This window comes from Phytophthora ramorum (assembly GCF_020800215.1).
Source record: "Phytophthora ramorum isolate Pr-102 chromosome Unknown Phyram_PR-102_s0014, whole genome shotgun sequence".
NCBI lineage: Eukaryota > Oomycota > Peronosporomycetes > Peronosporales > Peronosporaceae > Phytophthora > Phytophthora ramorum.
This window is the reverse complement of record NW_027150660.1, coordinates 1,468,212-1,486,450: the sequence shown is the minus strand read 5'-3', so window position 1 is coordinate 1,486,450 and position 18,239 is coordinate 1,468,212. Positions and strand designations below refer to the sequence as shown.

Genomic DNA, 18,239 nt, shown 5'->3' with positions numbered 1-18,239 from the left:
CTTACGGAAATCCATTCAATCAGTTTTGGCTTCTGGAACTATGAACACGCTCGAGAAGAAGGCGTTGAAAATCCGCTCCGCGCCTTGGAAGTACGGGAACTGGAGCCACATCATCACTAGCAGCTTCACGTGGTAAAACAGCGGGAGCCACGCGATCTCTCGTCCGATCGCTGCGATCAAGTAGTCCGCAGTGACAGCCACGCTGAAGTAGGCGAGCCACCACTCGTAGCGCCGCGTCCGCTTTTCGCCTAGCACTCCGATCGTGACGTAGGCGGGGAAACCAAAGCCCATCAGCGAGCAGCCACGAGAGGCCACAAAGCCTGGCGTGAACATGAAGAGGAGTCCGAAGAGCGCAGGACCCTGCGACCACAGGTCCTTGGCCAAGTGCACGTGCTTCTCCGGCACCACGCGGAGCGACACCAGCAAGCGCATCAAGACGTTTGCCTTCTCTTCGCCTTCTGTGTTGATCGGCTCTCGCTCGTGAAGTCGATTGGCGTAGGGACTGATAAGCGGACTCAGCAGCGTGTAGAGCGCAATGTCGCCGCGCGTGAACGGAGAGTGCATCCACACGAGGAAGATGTTGCAGAAGTGGAGCGGCACAGTGAAGAAGGACGTCACAAACGCCGGCAGGAAGAGCGTCACCATGCCGATCAAGCACGCTGTGAGTGACCAGATCACCCAGTACTTCAAGCAGGCCTCGTACGCGCGCCACTCGTAGTCCGGGATGCCAATCTTCTCGAACTTCTTGATCAGTTCACTGGTCGGTCCTGGTCTTGACGCCGGCGGAGTGGCTTTGACGTGTTTCGGGTACAGCCTCTTCTGTCTGATGACCCCGATTGAGTGCAGCAACGGGTAGCCCACAGACAGCAGTCCAAAGAGTGTTTCACTGCTCAACACGTCCGTCGTAGGCTCTGGTAGCCAATCCAGCGCCTCATAGCTCAGCGCAAAGAACAGCACGTGGGGCAGGAGAATGGCCACTATGCGCCACTTGGCGCTTAGACTCGCGACGAAAGCTCTGTACCGGAGCTCCAGCAGCCTCCGCGTCCTTACGTACTGCAGTCTGGCCTTGTGCACATACCCCTGGCGGATGCAGACGGCCACTAAAAGCCCCGAGAGCGCCAGAATGGCCTGGTGCACAGGGTCCATCCTGCTCACGTAGTCGGCCCCCATCTTGGCCACCGCAATGACATGAGGCAGCGCCGCCTCGCCCAATAAAGCCAGCAATTGAACCAAGGGCACAGCCACCAGTAGCAGGAAGGTTCCCCATAATTGCAGACACTGGAACGTGGCCACGACGGCGTCTTCCAGTGCGAAGCCGATGGCGCTCCAGTCCGGACTCTGCGCGAAGACTTGAGCGACGTGGGACGCGTTGAATGGACTGGAGAACAGGTTAAGAGGCAGGTACTGGTCCAACAGCCCCTTCGTGTAGGGCAGCGCGTCCTGCTAAATCCACGAATTAAGGGAGAGACGTAGGAGTTAAGGGAATGTTGCAGGAATTACGAGATAAAGAGAGACTGAGACGCGTACAGAGAGGATGGGCACGGGAGCTTCAAGTGAGGCAGTTGCAAGAGGATCTTCTTGCTGGCCATTCAGCTGGACGAAGAGCAGCGGCCCTAGAATCAGCGTCACGGGGAGCAGCACGCGGCGCAGCATCGTGGCGACGAGTCGTCGGTTTGAATATTGGATATGTCACAGGATAAGGTCATTATAGGGAGGGGATATATGTGACGTGTGAACACTTTTGGATTGTATGTGGACGAGTCTCACACGTCGCAGATTTGATAAACGGAGACTTCAACAGTATTCAGGATCCAGGATTGGTGTTGAGCGTAGGATAGCGCTAGGTTGGCATTCACAGTGGAATCAATACAACCTTAAGAGCTCCCAAGCATCTTCAAACTCAACAAGCCGTAGGAAAGTGGGTGGTATATCGTTCGATTCGACCATCGAAAGGCAAGTTCCGATTGTCGCTCCCTCTGCTACCGTTAGGGTCGAAAGCTTGCAGCCTCTTCCCATTTCCTCTCCAGCACGATGGAGCTCGCCGCAATGCTGTCACTCATGCTGCTGGCTGCAGCTTTTCTCTGCTCTGGGAACCTGTGCATCATCGCCTCCAAGGTCGGCGGCCTCGAGCCTTACAGCAGCGTGACCGTCACCTTCCTCATTGAAGTTCTCAAGCTCAGCGCCATGTTGGCAGCCATCGCCGTCACGCAGCCTCCACCACCTGAGAAACTGAAGTTACGTAAGAGCTGCTACTACGCAGTGCCGGCGCTGCTGAGCGTCCTGGAGAGCAACCTCAACTACGTCGTGCTGCGCTATCTGGACGCCGCCACGGTCTCCGTCCTGTGGAATCTCAAGATTTTGCTCACTGCCGTGCTCTTCCGTTACGTGCTCAAGCAGCGATTGTCCGAGCTGCACAAGGTGGCGATCGTGTTGCTGATTCTCGGCGTCTTGACCAGTCAATCCGACCGCTTTCGGCACTTTGGCGGGCCGGAGAATGGCGACAAGTTGCAGCACTTGACTCTCGGTTTACTGCTCGCACTCGTCGGTGTGACGCTGTCGTCCTGTGCGAGTGTCTTCACCGAGTGGACGTTGAAGCGGCAAGCGGACTGCTCGTTCTTGTGGCAGAGCGTGCAGATGTATGGCTTCGGCGTCCTGTTCAATGCTCTTGGACTGTTGCTAGATGGGAAGTTGCTGGCGGCCGACGGGTTTTTCCACGGCTACAGCGGCTGGACGGTGGCTGTACTCGTGGTGAACTCCATCGGAGGCATCTTCATGGCCTGCATCCTCAAATATCTGGATAATATCGCCTGCGTGTACTCGCACTCGATGGCGATGATGCTCACGACGGTCCTGTCGATGATTTTCTTCGCCTTCTCCCCGTCGCTCGAGTTCGCTTGCGGCCTCGGAGTGCTCGTTTTATCCATGTATCTCTACCACCACCCACTGGCACAAGTTGCAGTGGAAAAGGAGGCGTCACCGAGCAGCGATACAAGCACTGAAGACGAACACGCTCCATCCCCGGTAGCACCTTCGCTGCAGCTCAAGCGGCTGGATAAATACAAGGAGGTGCCCGACGCAGAGCAGGAGCGTGGGAGCTCGTCCATCAATATTACCGAGGTTTGAGCAGTTGTGGTGTTTTGTAGCTTTATACAATCAGAGAAACGATGATTTCGCTCCATGCGATGGGTTTGTAGGTCAAACTTTACTTGCTATAATCCTTTGAGGAGACCTCAGCTGGTCTCGAACTCGTACTTGGAAGTAATATAGTAATGTCCGATGGGAAAACAAAATCCTCAATGCCCAGTGAACATCTTCCACTACGAAATATCATCTAATCTCTCCAAACCAGCTAGAACTCGGACTGTTCGGTTGGATGGCGAACGCTGATAGCAATCCGCTTGGTTCGAAGCACCCCCCAGTCGCCGATCCAGAAAACTGACGATACCCGTACAAGGCCGCTCGTTACAAGGCTCAACACGCGGACCAGTGATCACCCCGATCCCCATCAAATTGTTTGCTGGCACTGTGAACCACTGCAACTTGTGGAGAATGAGATACTCGACGCCGTCCTCCTCCATCTTCAGCATCCCGAAGGCTTTCAGAGCGGCTGGGTGGTAGTACAGCTTCCCGTCTTCCCACCGATAGCCGCCCAGCAGCATAATCCGACTCCGCACGCCCAAGACGGTGTCGATACAGCACGGCTCGGACAGGATGGCCAAGCTGTTGTGCTTAAACCACACATACATGACAGCCCACGGCACGCGAACAGTGGAGATGATGGAGACGACGGAGACCACGACGATAGCGTGGCAGATCAAGCTCCAGAAGTAATACGACATCGCCAGAGCTGTAGGCTTCGAGCGCTTGAGGTCCGACCCATTCAGACCTGACAGAAACGTCTGGAACAAGAGAGCGCTCGCCAACTCGCCCACCAGAGCCGTCTCGTAGCTGAAAAAGGTGCGTTTGATGCGGAGACGCCACCTCTCGCTCAGCCACCTCATGCTCTCCATCATCTCGAACAGCAGCAGCATCAGCCCAGACAGGTTGTAGCCCATGGACGCGTACTGCACTCTGGACGTCCAGCCGTCGTTGGCGATGATGAGAAACAAGTCCGTCATGATCCCTTCCACGATCAAGTAAAGTAGCGCCGTCCGCTGGTAGTTCGTCGCTCCGTGGGCAGTTAGCCGCAAACTCTCCTGGACGAACACCATGGCCTCCTGCTGGTTAAGTTTCTCTCCCAACTCGTCACACTTCCGGCCATAGCGTTTGCACGTCACGTAGCTTCGACGGATCATGAGTGCGCGATACACGAGCCACGTCGCTCCGGCAATACCGTACCAACACGAATACCTGTACTCTGTACTCCCAGTGTCATTTGCTAAGGCTGGTCCGTTGATACCGTACGTCCCGAGAACTTGGACGGTAATGTACGCGGTGTTTGACTTGGTACAAAACGTGCCGACTTCACCTTCGTAGAAGGAATAATACCCAATACTGCCGTGATACATGTAGAGCTCAAAAGGATAGCTGTCGTTTGCGCAGTCGGATGGCGTCGTGTGGAATGCAGTTGTTGTCGCATTCCCGATGAAATAGTTTCCGTGTAAATTGTACTGCGGCACGACAGCGTGGCAAACAATTCCCTGCTCGGCGTTGTAGTAGTGCGTGGCCTCGAAGTTCCACCAAACTCCAGCCAACACGAACGCTTGGGCAGGACACACGTCGGTCAGATTTGCTGTTTCCTTTTGTAGATCGGACGGCACGACGAGAATCTCGGACATTTTGTGCGGTATGACGAACTGGAGATAGCTTCGCGTCTGTAGAGCGAGTGGCACAAAGCCCAACGCAGCCCACAGAGCCAAGAGTATTCTCTGCGCAGTCAGAGTGAAGCATCGCTTAGTGCTCGTGGTCCTTGTTGCTTGGATGAGAGGGCAAACGGAATTGAATTTCTTCATCCTGGGTCCTGTGCAAGTTCTGGCAGCGGTCGAGTCTACTCGCACATTGAAACGGACAGAAACCTTTTTCTAGTGTCTCGACCTAGTTGTTACCTGGTGGGGTAAGTGGCCTTCTATTTGATGTTTGTGTTTTCTATAAAGCCTTTTGATAATATAAAAGACGCGACTTGATGTCGTTCATCTGTCTGGGTGGTGTTTCTTCTGTTTGATCTCGTAGTTTGACGTTTGATAGGTAGCTTTGCATCGCGTCTGTTGTTGTGCTGGGTTGTTGCAGGTAAAATTGTCGAGTCTTGTGGGTTTGTGTCAGTGTCCGAACTGCTTCCAGGTCAGCTTTTGCTGGTGTGCTCCATTGCACTACGAAGAAGCGCTGTAGCTCTTGATCCAGTCCCTGGATGAGGCTGTCGCTCTGTGTTGTCGCTGGTTTTGCACTGAAGGACTTCTGGATTGTTTTATCCACACTGTCACTTCTGAGGTACGTCTTTGCTGCGTCTCTGAGCTTCTTTAGTTCTTGGAGCCCATTGTCCAGTATTTCCACCGCGTTGGCTTGTCGGGTTCCTTGGGTCGGGAACCTTTTGCTTGATGCTGCCACTCCATGCCATGTCATATCGGCTCCCTCTCTGAGTAAAATCCATCCTCCGCTCACTTGCTCCTCTGGGTTTGTGCTGATGTGGTGTTGTAGTTTCCATTTCGCGAGAGCTGGAGCTGGGTTTGTCGGTTCGGTGGTCGTCATAATGCTGTGGCAAATGCCGAGGCAAAGACCTTGGATTCTTTTGGTGTCGCTTCGTTTCCACGCGCTTGCTATTGCCATAACTTGGTACGTTCCTGCGGCTTGGATTGCTGCTTGAGTTTCTTGTGCTGAGATTACTTCGTTCTCGAACACCACTTTGTTGCGAAGTCTCCAGAGCATCACCGTGGTGACCGTTGTCCAGATTCTCCACAGTGTGTTCATCGCTACTGTGTGGTGCGGTATCCATCGGGTAATACATTGTTGAGCTACTGCTAGAAATTCTGTCGTAATTGGGGGGCTGCCCTTGACGCTATTGCCTCTTTTAATTGTTGTCGTTTGTCGTTGCTAGTTGTTGTTCCAGTCCATTTGTCGATCCATTGTGCCCATGCTGCTTGTGCGTGTACACATCCCCAAACTATGTGGTCGATCGTCTCATAGGTGGCTGTGCAGCCTTCTCGTTGACATCCTTGGTTGATTTCTCGTCCCGTGTGCCAGAGACTGAGTGCTCCAATTGCCACTCTATAGAGTGTCCAGTTCTGAAAGTCTGTGAAGAGTCCGTGTCGGTCCCATAGGTTGCTAGGGCTCTGTGTAAGCGCCGCTCTTCCCCTGATTGAATTTCCTGCTCTGGTCATGATCTTGTCAATAATCGGTTGTAGCTGTAAATCTTGAGTTTTGCGGAAGTGTTTTGATCGTTGTCGTCGTAATACCAAGTTGTTACCTGCTGCAGGTGGTTCTCATAAGAGAAACACCAGTCCAGAAAACTTACAACAACTGCCAACCAGGGTGCAACAATTAAACCTGGCTCAGCTTTCTCATTCAAAACAATCCAAGTCGAAATCTCTACTACTACGGAATACCCTCTAATCTCTCCACACCAGCTAGAACTCGGACTGTTTGGTTGGATGGCGAGCGCTGATAACAATCCGTTCGGTTCAAGGCGCCTCCCAGTCGCCGATCCAGAAAACTGACGATACCCGTACAAGGCCGCTCATTGCAAGGCTCAACACGCGGACCAGTGATCACCCCGATCCCCATCAAATTGTTTGCTGGCACTGTGAACCACTGCAACTTGTGGAGAATGAGATACTCGACGCCGTCCTCCTCCATCTTCAGCATCCCGAAGGCTTTCAGAGCGGCTGGGTGGTAGTACAGCTTCCCGTCTTCCCACCGATAGCCGCCCAGCAGCATAATCCGACTCCGCACGCCCAAGACGGTGTCGATACAGCACGGCTCGGACAGGATGGCCAAGCTGTTGTGCTTAAACCACACATACATGACAGCCCACGGCACGCGAACAGTGGAGATGATGGAGACGACGGAGACCACGACGATAGCGTGGCAGATCAAGCTCCAGAAGTAATACGACATCGCCAGAGCTGTAGGCTTCGAGCGCTTGAGGTCCGACCCATTCAGACCTGACAGAAACGTCTGGAACAAGAGAGCGCTCGCCAACTCGCCCACCAGAGCCGTCTCGTAGCTGAAAAAGGTGCGTTTGATGCGGAGACGCCACCTCTCGCTCAGCCACCTCATGCTCTCCATCATCTCGAACAGCAGCAGCATCAGCCCAGACAGGTTGTAGCCCATGGACGCGTACTGCACTCTGGACGTCCAGCCGTCGTTGGCGATGATGAGAAACAAGTCCGTCATGATCCCTTCCACGATCAAGTAAAGTAGCGCCGTCCGCTGGTAGTTCGTCGCTCCGTGGGCAGTTAGCCGCAAACTCTCCTGGACGAACACCATGGCCTCCTGCTGGTTAAGTTTCTCTCCCAACTCGTCACACTTCCGGCCATAGCGTTTGCACGTCACGTAGCTTCGACGGATCATGAGTGCGCGATACACGAGCCACGTCGCTCCGGCAATACCGTACCAACACGAATACCTGTACTCTGTACTCCCAGTGTCATTCGCCAAGAACGACCCATTGATATCGTACGTGCCCAGAACCTCCACGATAATGTACGCAGTCTTGGACTTGGCGCAGTACGTTCCGACTTCACCTTCGTAGAAGGAATAAAACCCAATGCTGCCGTGATACAGATACACCTCGAACGGGTAGCTGTCGTCGGCACAATCCGCTGGCGTCGTGCGGAACGGAGTCGTGCTCGAGTTTCCGACAACGTAGTTTCCGTGTAAATTGTACTGCGGGATGACAGCGTGGCAAACAATTCCCTGCTCGGCGTTGTAGTAGTGCGTGGCCTCGAAGTTCCACCAAATTCCAGCCAACACGAACGCTTGGACAGGACACACGTCGGTCAGGTTTGCTGTTTCCTTTTGTAGATCGGACGGCACGACGAGAATCTCGGACATTTTGTGCGGTATGACGAACTGGAGATAACTTCGTATTTGGAGAGAAAGAGGCACCACGCCCATGCAAAACCATAGTGCAAGCAGCATGACCTGAGCTGTCAAGCAGCGGCTTCTGGTTGATGAAGGTACCCGATAGGCAGGGTGCTCCTGGATGCTCCTCTTCATTGTCAATATATCTGCAGCTGCTCGAACTAGTGAGATGAAAGGAATCCGAGTGTCTGCTCGCGTCCGCTCAAGAAAAACCGCTTGGAAACGGACGAGATTTTCTCACGGAAGGCAGAATGATCCAACCCCTCTCTGGTTGTTGCTTACTTCGGCGTCGGGCACTGTCCAAGATGAACGCATATTGTGAGCGGTAAGGTAGCCGCAAGCATGAAGCCTGGCAGGCATGAAGCCTAGTGGAAAGGCACTGCCACTTTTCTTCCTCTCAAAATATCCAAAAGTCAAATTGCCGATCGTAGACCTTAAGTGCTTTTTTTCCAGTCGATCATCATACCTTTCACTCAACTACAGTTTGAACCGATCTCTGGAGATGCCAATTGCTTGGTTTTGCTGCTTTCATCTCGCATTACCCGCTGTTCGATCACGTTCTGGACGTGCTCTTAAATCTCTGATATCATCGGACAAAATCTACTAGCAGACTTGTCGAGACTCCTCTTTTTCAGGACAAGAACTTCATTAGGTCGTGGGCGAATGGCATTATTCGGACTTGGCAAGTCCAGAGCTTTCGTCCGACGCCTGTTTTGAGCGTTTTGTATGAAGCACCGCCTAGACTTCGATCCAGGAAGCTGGTTATACCCGTGCATGTTCGCTCGGTGCAGGGCCCCACACGTGAGTCCGTGATCACTCCTATTCCGAGCAAGGTATTCGCTGGCGCAGCAAACCTACACAACTTGTGCAATACTAAATACTCGCTACCACCTTCCTCGACTTTGAGCATCTAAGTGCTTGCAAGTTCTGTTCAACATCGCAAGCAGACACTTCCCCGTGTATAGAAAAGTTTGCCATCATGAAGACGGTAGCCTCCAAGCAGAACGAGCCTGCTCCGCAACCCCAAAGTCGAACCAACACCAAGTGCCATGGCCGACCAAGTTCAGACGTAATACGAAACTGCGAGAGTCGTATGTTTCGGCCGCTTCAAATCATTCGAACTTGAGAGGAAAACCTGCAACGCGAGGGCAGTCACGAGTTTTGTTGCTGGCGAAATGCAATGAATCTGCTAGTGTTTCAGTCGGTCCTATGTTCTCCATTTATCCGTTCGTGGTCGTGGTCGCTTAACCAGAAAATATCCTCCACTGTCACCTGGCACTCCTTGATGTGGGCCACCGTTTACGATGCCACCCGGCCTCAATGTTGAACCCCAAAAGCCCGACGTCTTTCACACTCGATCACTTGCTGTGTGCGAAGGGAAAAGCAATTGAGTAGGTGACGACACTATACCACTTTCCGGGCCAAACCAAGACGTTACTTTCGTGACACTAACATGCTCACCACTATCCGCTTGGGTCGGTGCACCTCCCAGTCTTCGGTCAAGAAAGCTGACAACACCAGAACAGCGTCGCTCCTCACAAGGCTCCACCCGTGAGCCAGAGATGACTCCAATACCCACCAAATTGTTCCTCGGGACAGTGAACCAATGCAACTCGTGCAAGCCCAAATACTCGACGTCGTCTTCTTCGATTTTCAACATCCCAAACGCTTTCAGCGCGGCCACCGAGTAATACAGTTTACTATTTTCCACACGATAGCCTCCCAGTAGCATGAGTCGACTTCGAGCTCCCAGCACGGAGTCAACGCAGCAAGGCTCCAGCAAAACGACAAACGAGCGATGCTTTATCCACACATACGCTATCGCCCACGGCACGCGGACCGACAATATGATCGAGACGATGACAACCACGACGATAGTATGGCAAACCAAGCTCCAGAAGTAATACGACACTGCCAGGGCTGTTGATTTTGATCGCTTCAAGTCTGATCCATTCAAACCCGTGAGAAACGCTTGGAGCATGATTGCACTCACCAACTCGCCGACGAGGGTAGCCTCACAGCTGAAAAACACGCGCTTGATTCGCTGCCTCCACTTCTCGCTCCACCACCGCATTCTCTCCACCATCTCAAACAGTAGAAACAACAGCCCCGACAAGTTGTAGCCCAGCGAGACGTACTGGACCCACGTTGCCCAGTTATTATGCGCAACGATGAGAAACAAGTCCGACATGATGCCTTCCACGATCAAGTAGAGCAACGCAGATCGCTGGTAGTTGGTGGCTCCATGGGCGGACAGACGCAAGCTTTCCTGCACGAACACCATAGCCTCTTGTTGGTTGAGATACTCTCCTAGTTCTGTACACTGTCGACTGTAGCGCTTGCAGGAGACGTAACTCCGACGGATGGTAAGACCGCGGTACACGAGCCAGGTTGCACCGACAATGCCGTACCAGTACGACTTCCTAATCTCTGTGCTCCCTCGGTCTGTAGCCAAGAACGCTCCATTGGTGTCGTACGTCCCGAGCGCTTGTATGGTGAGATAGGAATCCTTGGATTTCGTACAATACGTGCCGGTGGTGCCTTCGTAGAACGAGTAGAAACCGATGCTGCCATGATACAGGTATAGTTCCAGTGGGTGGCTGCAGTTGGCACAGTCGGATGGTGCGTTTGAAGACTGCAGTACCGTTTCCGAGCTCTCAATCAAGTAATTTCCGTGTAAATTGTACTGCGGGACGACTCCGTGGCAGACGATTCCTTGCTCCGCCTGGTAGTAGTGTGTGGCTGCGAAGTTCCACCAGATTCCAGCCAAGAAGTATCCTTGCATGGGGCACACTTCGGTCAAATTTGCCGTCTGCTCTGTGAGATCGGGCGGCACAACGAGTTTTCCCGAGATTTGGTGCGGGGTGAGGAACTTCAGGTAGCTTCGAGTCTGCAGTGTCAGGGGCACAAATCCCTGAAAAAGCCACAGTATGAGCAGGATTCGCGTTGCTGCCCAGCGGCGACCATGTCGAATGGCCGTCTCCCGACACGAGTTGGAGCTCTGGGTACTGCTACGGATTCGTGATGCCACCGCAGTGCTCTCGGCTGGCACCACCACGTTCGTCTTGGTCATGGCAGAACAATAATAAATGTCAACCGATGAAACGACAAACTTGGTTGTGCTTCTGCGTCATTGCTAGAGTTAAAGCCTCGGAGTGTGTCGTCAATCCGAGTTCGCGTTCTTCCTCACGGTGCTCTACTTAACCGCCCGCCCAGCTTGTCTGGCCTGCCTGGTCAGCAAGGCGTGCCGCTGGACCAGCTCGGCGCGGCGGCGCTCGAGGTCCGCGAGGTCGTTCTCGCGCTTGTCAAAGTCTTCGATCAACAGCTCGGACTTGGCGAATCCGTCCTTGCTCTTGAGTCGCGCGGCAAACTGGCGCGTGGCGTCGCGGTCCTTCTTCTTGTGCGCGAGCTGGTCGCGGTTGGCCGTGAGCGCCTCCTCAAGCTCCTGCGCGTCCCGCTTGAGCGTCTGATTCTCGGCCAGCACGAACTGCAGTTTCTCCTTGATGTGCGTGAGCACCTGCACGGTGCTCGTGGTCTTCTTGCGCAGCTTGTGGAGCTCCTCGTTGCGCTCCTCGATCTTCTCGTTGAGCGTCTGGTTCTCGATCTTGAGCTGCTCAAAGTCGATGAGGTGCAGGCCCTCGGCCAGCTGCTCCTTGGCGTGTAACTGCTGCTCGAGCTTCTTGAGGTGCGTGCGCAGGTTGATGTGCTTGAGCCGCACCTTCTCCACGTCCTGGTCCTTGCGCAGCTCGGCGGCCTCGACCTGCGCGATCACGCGCTTGGCGATGGGCTTGCCCGTGCGCAGGTTCTCGGCGTTGCGCGCCACCTCGCGCTTGAACTCGAGGAACGCGTCCTGGATGTCTGTCACCTTGGCCTCTTTCTCGTCCAGCCGCGCCTGCAACTCCAGCGCCACCTTGTCGTACTGCGCCTGGGCTGCGGCCGTCTGCACTTTGGCCTCGTGCACGCTGCGCAGACACTCGAGGTAGCGCTTGGCGTTCTCGGCCTTATCCTCTCGTCTGGGGGCCGTGGCCGTATCGGCGGCGCTGGCTCCTTCCTGCGTCTTCTGCAGCAGAGTCGCGATGCGCCGCTGCAACTTGGCGTTGCGCTGCTGCAGCTCCTCGCGCGCGTCCGACGCCTCGGTGATGGCCGTGCGCAGCCGGCGACCTTCCTGTCGAGCAGCTTCCTCCTCATCCTGCTGCTCCTCTTGGCTGTCGTCCTGCTCGTCCTCGTCCTGCGGCTCCTCGTCCTGGTTCGCGCTCGACATGACCTTTGTGGCTCGCGTCGTTTCATGGTGCAGTGTCTTAGGAGAGAAGCTTTACGGTGCCCTTATCTAATACAATGCCTTGTAGCCATTCCAAACATGAACGTGTTCCGGTCATCGCTGCTGGGCGAGCCGCCGCTGCGCGCCTTCAAGAGCCTCAAGGGAAAGTCCAACGCCAGCGCGCGCTGGGTGCGTCGCCAGTGGAACGACCCCATGGTGAAGCAGGCCAAGCGCGAGGGTCTGCGCTCCCGCGCGGCCTTCAAGCTGCGCGAGATGAATGACGTACTGTCCACCATTAGCCCATTTACTGTCGGCCGCATACAACTCATTGATCTTTCTTTTTACAGAGGTTCCAACTGCTGAGGAGAGGCGACGTGGTGCTGGACCTTGGTGCGGCGCCCGGCGGCTGGACGCAGGTGGCGGTGGAGGCCACAAACCCCAAGAGCAGCAGCAAGTGCGGCCTGGAGCGGGTCGTGGCCGTGGACCTCAAGCATTTTGACGCCGTGGAGGGCGCGACCATCGTGGTGGGAGATTTCCGCCAGGCTGCAGTGCGGACGCAGCTGGACGAGGCTCTGAGAGGCCGCAAGGCCGACGTGGTGCTCAGCGACATGGCCCCGGCCTTCTCGGGCACGTTCCTCACCGACAGCCAGCAGCAGCTGAGACTGTGCCACAACGCGCTCAAGATGGCCGAGCTGTACTTGCGGCCGGGAGGGCACTTCGCCACCAAGATCTTGAGATGTGACGGCTCGGAGGACTTTCGAGCGGACTTGAAGGCCGCGTTCGACGTGGTCAAGGCCATGAAGCCGCAGTCCTCGCGCCCAGAGTCCACCGAGATGTTCTTGGTGGCCAAAGGGTTTAAAGGCGGCAAGCAGGAGGACGAAGGATAGAACTGAAGCTTTGAGACCATGGCGTTCACATCTCGTCTATTCAAATTCATTAGGCTACGAACGGAAGCGAGACTCTAGACGGAGTGTGGGAGCGCTCATACCGAGCGCTCTTGTGTGCGCAGCGGTCGGGGACTGGGCTCTTCGATCGAGACCATCCCATTTGAAACATGCAAGTTTGTCGAAAGCAGAAAAGGAAAACGAAGCTCCGCTGCAGCACACACGACGACGACGACGAGGATGTCGAGTAGTTCTTGAGGTCAGGACCCAGTCGATGATTAGCTGAGGTCCTGGCCCAGCCGCAGCGCCAGCAGCGTGTCGTTGTACTGGTTGAAGGCGTCCTGGATGTCGTCCTGCAGCTGCATGGCCAGCGGGATCAGCTCGATGTTGACGTTGCCACCGATCTGCGCCGAGGCCGCTACGCGAGGCTGCAGCACCTTCACAGCGTGGATCATCTCCTGCAGCTCCGTGTCCTGGCGCACGTCACCCGCAGCGTAGATGATCTTCTGCAGCAACTGATGCACCAGCTGCTCCACTTCCTGCAGGTCGGCATCGTTGAGGGGCTCAGCGTCGGCAGCGTTGGCCAACGCCTCGCGCTCCTCCTCCTCCCAGCGCTTGCGTGCCTCGGCATACGCCTCACGCTCGCAAATGTCCTGCGTGCGCAGCGTCAAGTTGAGGAAGCGGTCCATGTGGATGTTCAGCAGAGCGTCGGGCATCTGCGTCAGCACCTGCGTCATGTAGCGGTTCATCTCCTTCTCACGCTTGATGATGAACTTCTCCTCCTGATTCTTGCCGATCATCGATGAGAACGGGTGGCGCTTCGGGAAGCGCGGGAACCACGGCGCGCGCTTGCCACGACGACCTGAGGCAGCGGCCTTCAGCTCCTGGTGAAGCGCGTTGAAGTCGTTGTAGCGGCTGCCCACAAGCCACGCCGTCTTGGACTGCTCCAAAATGTCACGGCCCCAGGTCACACGAAGCACGTACTCCGTGTACTCGTCGCCCCAGTTCTGGTCCTGCTGCTTGCGGTGACCCAGCATTGTGCACGTAAGAATGCCGCCCTTGTACGGGATCGGAGGGCCCGTGGGGAACTCCTGAATCTTCTCAACCGGGTTGATCAGGTTCTCGTCATCAGCCGACATCACCGGGCCAGCAGGGGCCTCGCCGCCTTCGCCGAACAGGTCACGACCAGCCTGAGCAAGCTGCTCCTGGCGCAGCGCGTCGCCAGCGACAGCCTCGCCCTCAATCTTGGCGTTGTCGCCGGCCACCCAGCTCATGTCAGCGTTCTGGAGCGACTCCTGTCCGACCATCGCGCCGGCAACACCCATCGATCCGGCGGCACCGATCTGGCCAGCCTGGCCTGCAGACGCCTGAAGCGGCTGCACCGAGCCTAGTGTAGCGGGGCCGTTGCCAGCAACGCCAGGAACTCCAAGAGCACCGAGAGCAGGAGCGGCTCCCAGAGTGCCAGCCATTGCCGCCCTCTTCTGAGCCTCATCGTATGCGCTCAACTTGCGCAGAGCAGCAGCCTCAGCGTCGTGAGCCATGGACGCATCCTGCGCGGCTTGAGCGGCATCCTGAGCAGCCATCGCGGCAGCGAGCGAAGCGGCCTGAGCACGCTCCACGGCAGCCTGGCGTCTGGCCTCTTCACGGCCGACCGAGCGACGGTAAGCACGCTGGATAGCGGTAGCCGAAGCGGCTCGCTTCAGCTCCAACTGGCGCTGACGTTCGCGCTCCTCCTCTTCCTCCTGAATGCGACGCTGGCGTTCCTCCTCCTCGCGCTGGAGCCGCAGCTGCTCCTGCTCAGCAGCAAGGCGACGAGCATCCTCCACTGCAAGGCGAGCCTTGCGGATGTGCTGAAGGCGCTTCACAAAGTGGCGCTGAGCCTGAATGGCGTAAAAAGCCGTGATCCAGCGCTTCTTGGCCGAATTCTTCTTCTCCGCTTGCAGACGAGCGGCTTCATCCGCCAGCCTCTTGCGCATCTTCTCATCGTCCACCTGTGCACGACGCTTGCTTGCCTGTTTGCGGCCAAACTTGCCGCGCACGATCGACTGAATCTTCACAGCCGCAGCATTCTTCTCAGCAAGCTGAGCATTCATGCGCTCACGAGTTTGCTCCAAGAGCTTCTTGAAAGCATTCGCCGCGAGCACGCCACCGATGGCCATCTTCCAGTGCTTTTGAGCAAGAGCCTTGCGGCGCATTTTCAGCCGGTTCGCATTACGGGCGCGGATGAACTGCTTACGAACAGCGAACATGCGCATCACAGCCTGCATCTTAACGATGGCCGCCTTGCGTCTTCTAGTGTCCTCCAACAGCCACAGGAACGCACGCTGAGCGAGCACCTTAGCCAAGGCGTAGCGCCAGCGGCGACGCGCGAGCCACTTCCGCAGGCGAGCCACGATCCACGGTCCCATTTTCTTCATGTCAACCTTCAGCAGCGCATCCAACAGAGCAATCTTACCAGTCTTGAAGAACACCTTCGTACGACCCAGACGGTAGGCATCCGGCTCCACACGGAACGACCACAACACAGCCTCCGTGAAAGTACGGTCGTTGTATGCATCGAACATCGGCGTGACCGAAGGCGGAAGCACGGGCTTGTAGATACGGCAAATCTCCTCGTACGCTACACGCGTAGGCAGACCGACCTTAAGCAGCTCGCACGTAGCCAGCATACCAGAGCAACGCAGCTGGTCCACAACGTAACCATGGTCGAAAACGCCAGGCGACATCGTCGGGTTCGGCTTAATACACCGAATAAAGTTGCAGCGCGTTGCATTTAGCGTGTCCGTCAGCTCCTGCATCTGATCGCAGAACTTGGCCGACACGCTCTGCTTGTGAAGCTGACTCAAGTTGGACGCGCCATTCATCGAGTCCAGGTCCAGCTTCGACGAGAACAGCTCCTTAATAAGCGAGGACTTGCTAGACGTCACGAAATCTTCCAGGTCCTTGGGAATCGTATCGTTGTTCTTGTCGATGAAGTTGCCAATCGTGTACGGCACACGCGTGGCGAAGTGCTTGACGATGAACTCGTACTTCTTGTCCTTCTCGTGAGGAGGCAGGAAGTGAGAGTGACCCGCGTGCGTCTTGTGCAGCGTGGCATTCCACTTCTCGTCGGACGGCTTAGGCATCTTCGCTTCCTGGTCCAGCAGCGGCAGAATACCATTCGGCTTCTGCGAAATTAAGTCGATACAGTCGCGGTTATCGGGCCACACGATCTTGCCGACCTCAATACCTTCAGCAGCGAACAGCTCCTGCTCGGCAATAAACACCTGCTGGTTGAATGTGGCCTGCAGGGCCTCGTTAGCGTAGTTAATCAGCAGCTGCTCAAAGTCGTTCTCCTCGAAGGACTCGAAACCGAAGATATCGAGCACACCGATGAACGGCAGCGAGCTATCACCGTGGCCAAGCGACGTGTTGATTCTGTACAGAATCCACTTGAACAGGTGGTTGTAGATGGACTTGGCGATAGCGTCACGCACGTAGCTTCCCTCCTTCGCCGTGCGTTTGATCGTAAAGTTCTCCGTACGCGTCGAGATCTCGCGCGTCGTGATCACATGCAGCAGGTTGGTGCTATCCACACCGAGCAGCTCCGCGCACGACGCCACGTACTTCTGCGCCTCCGGAGTCACCTCGCCAGCGTCGCCCTCCGCCGTCTCGCGGTCTTTCAGGCGAATGTTACCAAGATGCAGAAGACCGGACAGGATCGTCCAAACCTGCTTCTGCAGCGCCGCGTCAATGTTCACAGATCCCAGAGCGCTCGCCACCTCGTCGAACAGGATCTCATCGTCCACATTCGGGTCCGACACGCAGCCGCTCTGGTTCAGGTAGTCGAAGTTGTTCACCGACTCGAGCTTGAGCTCCTTCGTCAGCGCCTGGTCCGCGCCGGACAGCAAAAAGTAGAAGATGTGGAAGTTTCGCTCGCCTGGGATTTGCGCCACCACGCGGAACTTCTCGAGCAGGTAAGTCTCAATGAACGCGCCAGAGAGCGTGTTGTCGCCTGGCTTGAACTGCAGCTTCATGAACTTGCCGAAGCGCGACGAGTTGTGGTTGCGCAGCGTCTTGGCATTACCGAAAGCTTCGAGGATGGGGTTCGTGTCCCAGAGCCGCTTGTCCAGCTCCAGCGCCAGGTCCTGCTGGGCGTCGTTGCCCTTATTGGCCGTGAAGGCCAGGTGTTCCCGGGACGTGAGGTACCGCAGCACGATCTTGGACGTCTCGGTCTTACCGGCTCCGGATTCGCCCGAGATGACGATCGACTGGCACTGCGCGGGCGTGCGCAGCGCCATCTGCTGGAAGGCCACCTCAGCGATCGAGTACGGGTGCGGGGGGCGGTCCCCCATCTGCGTCTTGATGTAGTCCGTGACCTTGGGCTCCACCGTGCGCACGAGCGGGTTCACGGCGATGAGCACGTTGGCCATGAGCGTGTAGGGCCTCAGATTGTCGGCCTTGGAGCGCACGAACAGGTTCTCGAGGATGCCGGCCTCGTGGATGTAGTACAGACTCGTCATGTCGTCCACCACGCGCGGGTTCACCTTGTACAGGTCTCCGATGTCGCGCAGGTCCACGATCTCCTGGCCGAACTTTCCCTGCACCGTGAGCGTCATGCCCTGCTCCGGGTCCGCGCTCGGCTCGTAGCGCACGATCTGCACCACGCGCCACACGCGCTCCGGGTCGGGGATCCAGATGTGCGTGCCCACCTCCACGGGCGTGTGCTGCAGCGCCGCCACCACCTCCAGCGTGTTGCGGCGGCGCGCCGAGTTCTGCGCGCGCTTCTTGTTCTCCAGCACGAGCCGCTGCGCGATGCTCAGATTGCGCTCGTCCACGGGCGCCGCGCTGTGCCGCTGGAAGCGATCGTACGTGGGGAGCGCGCTGGACGGCGCCATCTCCACGCGCGGCTTGCCCGATGCCATGGCTCTTCGAGATGCGTCGAAGGGGGCTCCGGTTCCGTTCTGGCTGGTAGCAGCTTCCGACTCTCTCTGCGGTTCCCCTTCTTCCGCCTTTGAGTCCTGCAACGACGCGACGAGGAACGTTGAATGATTGTGTCAGGCAGGATAAGACAGCCGACGGAGAACAGTAGATGGTAACAA

At 56.3% G+C, this 18,239-nt stretch overlaps 8 protein-coding genes across 10 annotated transcripts; 2 read left to right on the top strand and 6 right to left on the bottom strand.

The window, feature by feature from the left end:
* Nucleotides 1–15: 15 nt before the first annotated feature.
* Nucleotides 16–1,653, bottom strand: KRP23_12326 (HVA22-like protein k; the record flags this gene model as incomplete). 2 transcript variants are annotated; one of them, XM_067882932.1, is made up of 2 exons in its annotated part: nt 16–1,443; nt 1,528–1,653. In XM_067882932.1, 2 exons carry the CDS (start codon nt 1,651–1,653, stop codon nt 16–18), a joined length of 1,554 nt encoding a protein of 517 aa, XP_067739937.1. The 2 variants fall into 2 exon arrangements, with proteins under 2 accessions (XP_067739937.1, XP_067739936.1); XM_067882931.1 differs by having other exon boundaries at nt 16–1,440.
* Nucleotides 1,654–2,031: 378 nt separating this feature from the next.
* KRP23_12325 (CMP-sialic acid transporter 1) lies at nt 2,032–3,123 on the top strand (the record flags this gene model as incomplete). Its single annotated transcript, XM_067882930.1, has 1 exon — nt 2,032–3,123. One exon carries the CDS (start codon nt 2,032–2,034, stop codon nt 3,121–3,123), a length of 1,092 nt encoding a protein of 363 aa, XP_067739935.1.
* Nucleotides 3,124–3,317: 194 nt separating this feature from the next.
* Nucleotides 3,318–4,778, bottom strand: KRP23_12324 (uncharacterized protein; the record flags this gene model as incomplete). The annotated part of the gene is made up of 1 exon (XM_067882929.1): nt 3,318–4,778. The coding sequence occupies one exon, from the start codon at nt 4,776–4,778 to the stop codon at nt 3,318–3,320; it is 1,461 nt and encodes a 486-aa protein (XP_067739934.1).
* Nucleotides 4,779–6,525: 1,747 nt separating this feature from the next.
* KRP23_12323 (uncharacterized protein) lies at nt 6,526–7,986 on the bottom strand (the record flags this gene model as incomplete). 2 transcript variants are annotated; one of them, XM_067882927.1, is made up of 1 exon in its annotated part: nt 6,526–7,986. In XM_067882927.1, the coding sequence occupies one exon, from the start codon at nt 7,984–7,986 to the stop codon at nt 6,526–6,528; it is 1,461 nt and encodes a 486-aa protein (XP_067739932.1). The 2 variants fall into 2 exon arrangements, with proteins under 2 accessions (XP_067739932.1, XP_067739933.1); XM_067882928.1 differs by having other exon boundaries at nt 6,526–7,326.
* Nucleotides 7,987–9,364: 1,378 nt separating this feature from the next.
* On the bottom strand, nt 9,365–11,089 carry KRP23_12322 (uncharacterized protein; the record flags this gene model as incomplete). The annotated part of the gene is made up of 1 exon (XM_067882926.1): nt 9,365–11,089. One exon carries the CDS (start codon nt 11,087–11,089, stop codon nt 9,365–9,367), a length of 1,725 nt encoding a protein of 574 aa, XP_067739931.1.
* A 123-nt stretch (nt 11,090–11,212) lies between these two features.
* Nucleotides 11,213–12,277, bottom strand: KRP23_12321 (Coiled-coil domain-containing protein 96; the record flags this gene model as incomplete). The annotated part of the gene is made up of 1 exon (XM_067882925.1): nt 11,213–12,277. The coding sequence occupies one exon, from the start codon at nt 12,275–12,277 to the stop codon at nt 11,213–11,215; it is 1,065 nt and encodes a 354-aa protein (XP_067739930.1).
* Nucleotides 12,278–12,373: 96 nt separating this feature from the next.
* On the top strand, nt 12,374–13,161 carry KRP23_12320 (Ribosomal RNA large subunit methyltransferase E; the record flags this gene model as incomplete). Its single annotated transcript, XM_067882924.1, has 2 exons — nt 12,374–12,556; nt 12,622–13,161. The coding sequence occupies 2 exons, from the start codon at nt 12,374–12,376 to the stop codon at nt 13,159–13,161; spliced, it is 723 nt and encodes a 240-aa protein (XP_067739929.1).
* A 275-nt stretch (nt 13,162–13,436) lies between these two features.
* On the bottom strand, nt 13,437–18,062 carry KRP23_12319 (Unconventional myosin-VI; the record flags this gene model as incomplete). The annotated part of the gene is made up of 1 exon (XM_067882922.1): nt 13,437–18,062. One exon carries the CDS (start codon nt 18,060–18,062, stop codon nt 13,437–13,439), a length of 4,626 nt encoding a protein of 1,541 aa, XP_067739928.1.
* Nucleotides 18,063–18,239: the final 177 nt, after the last annotated feature.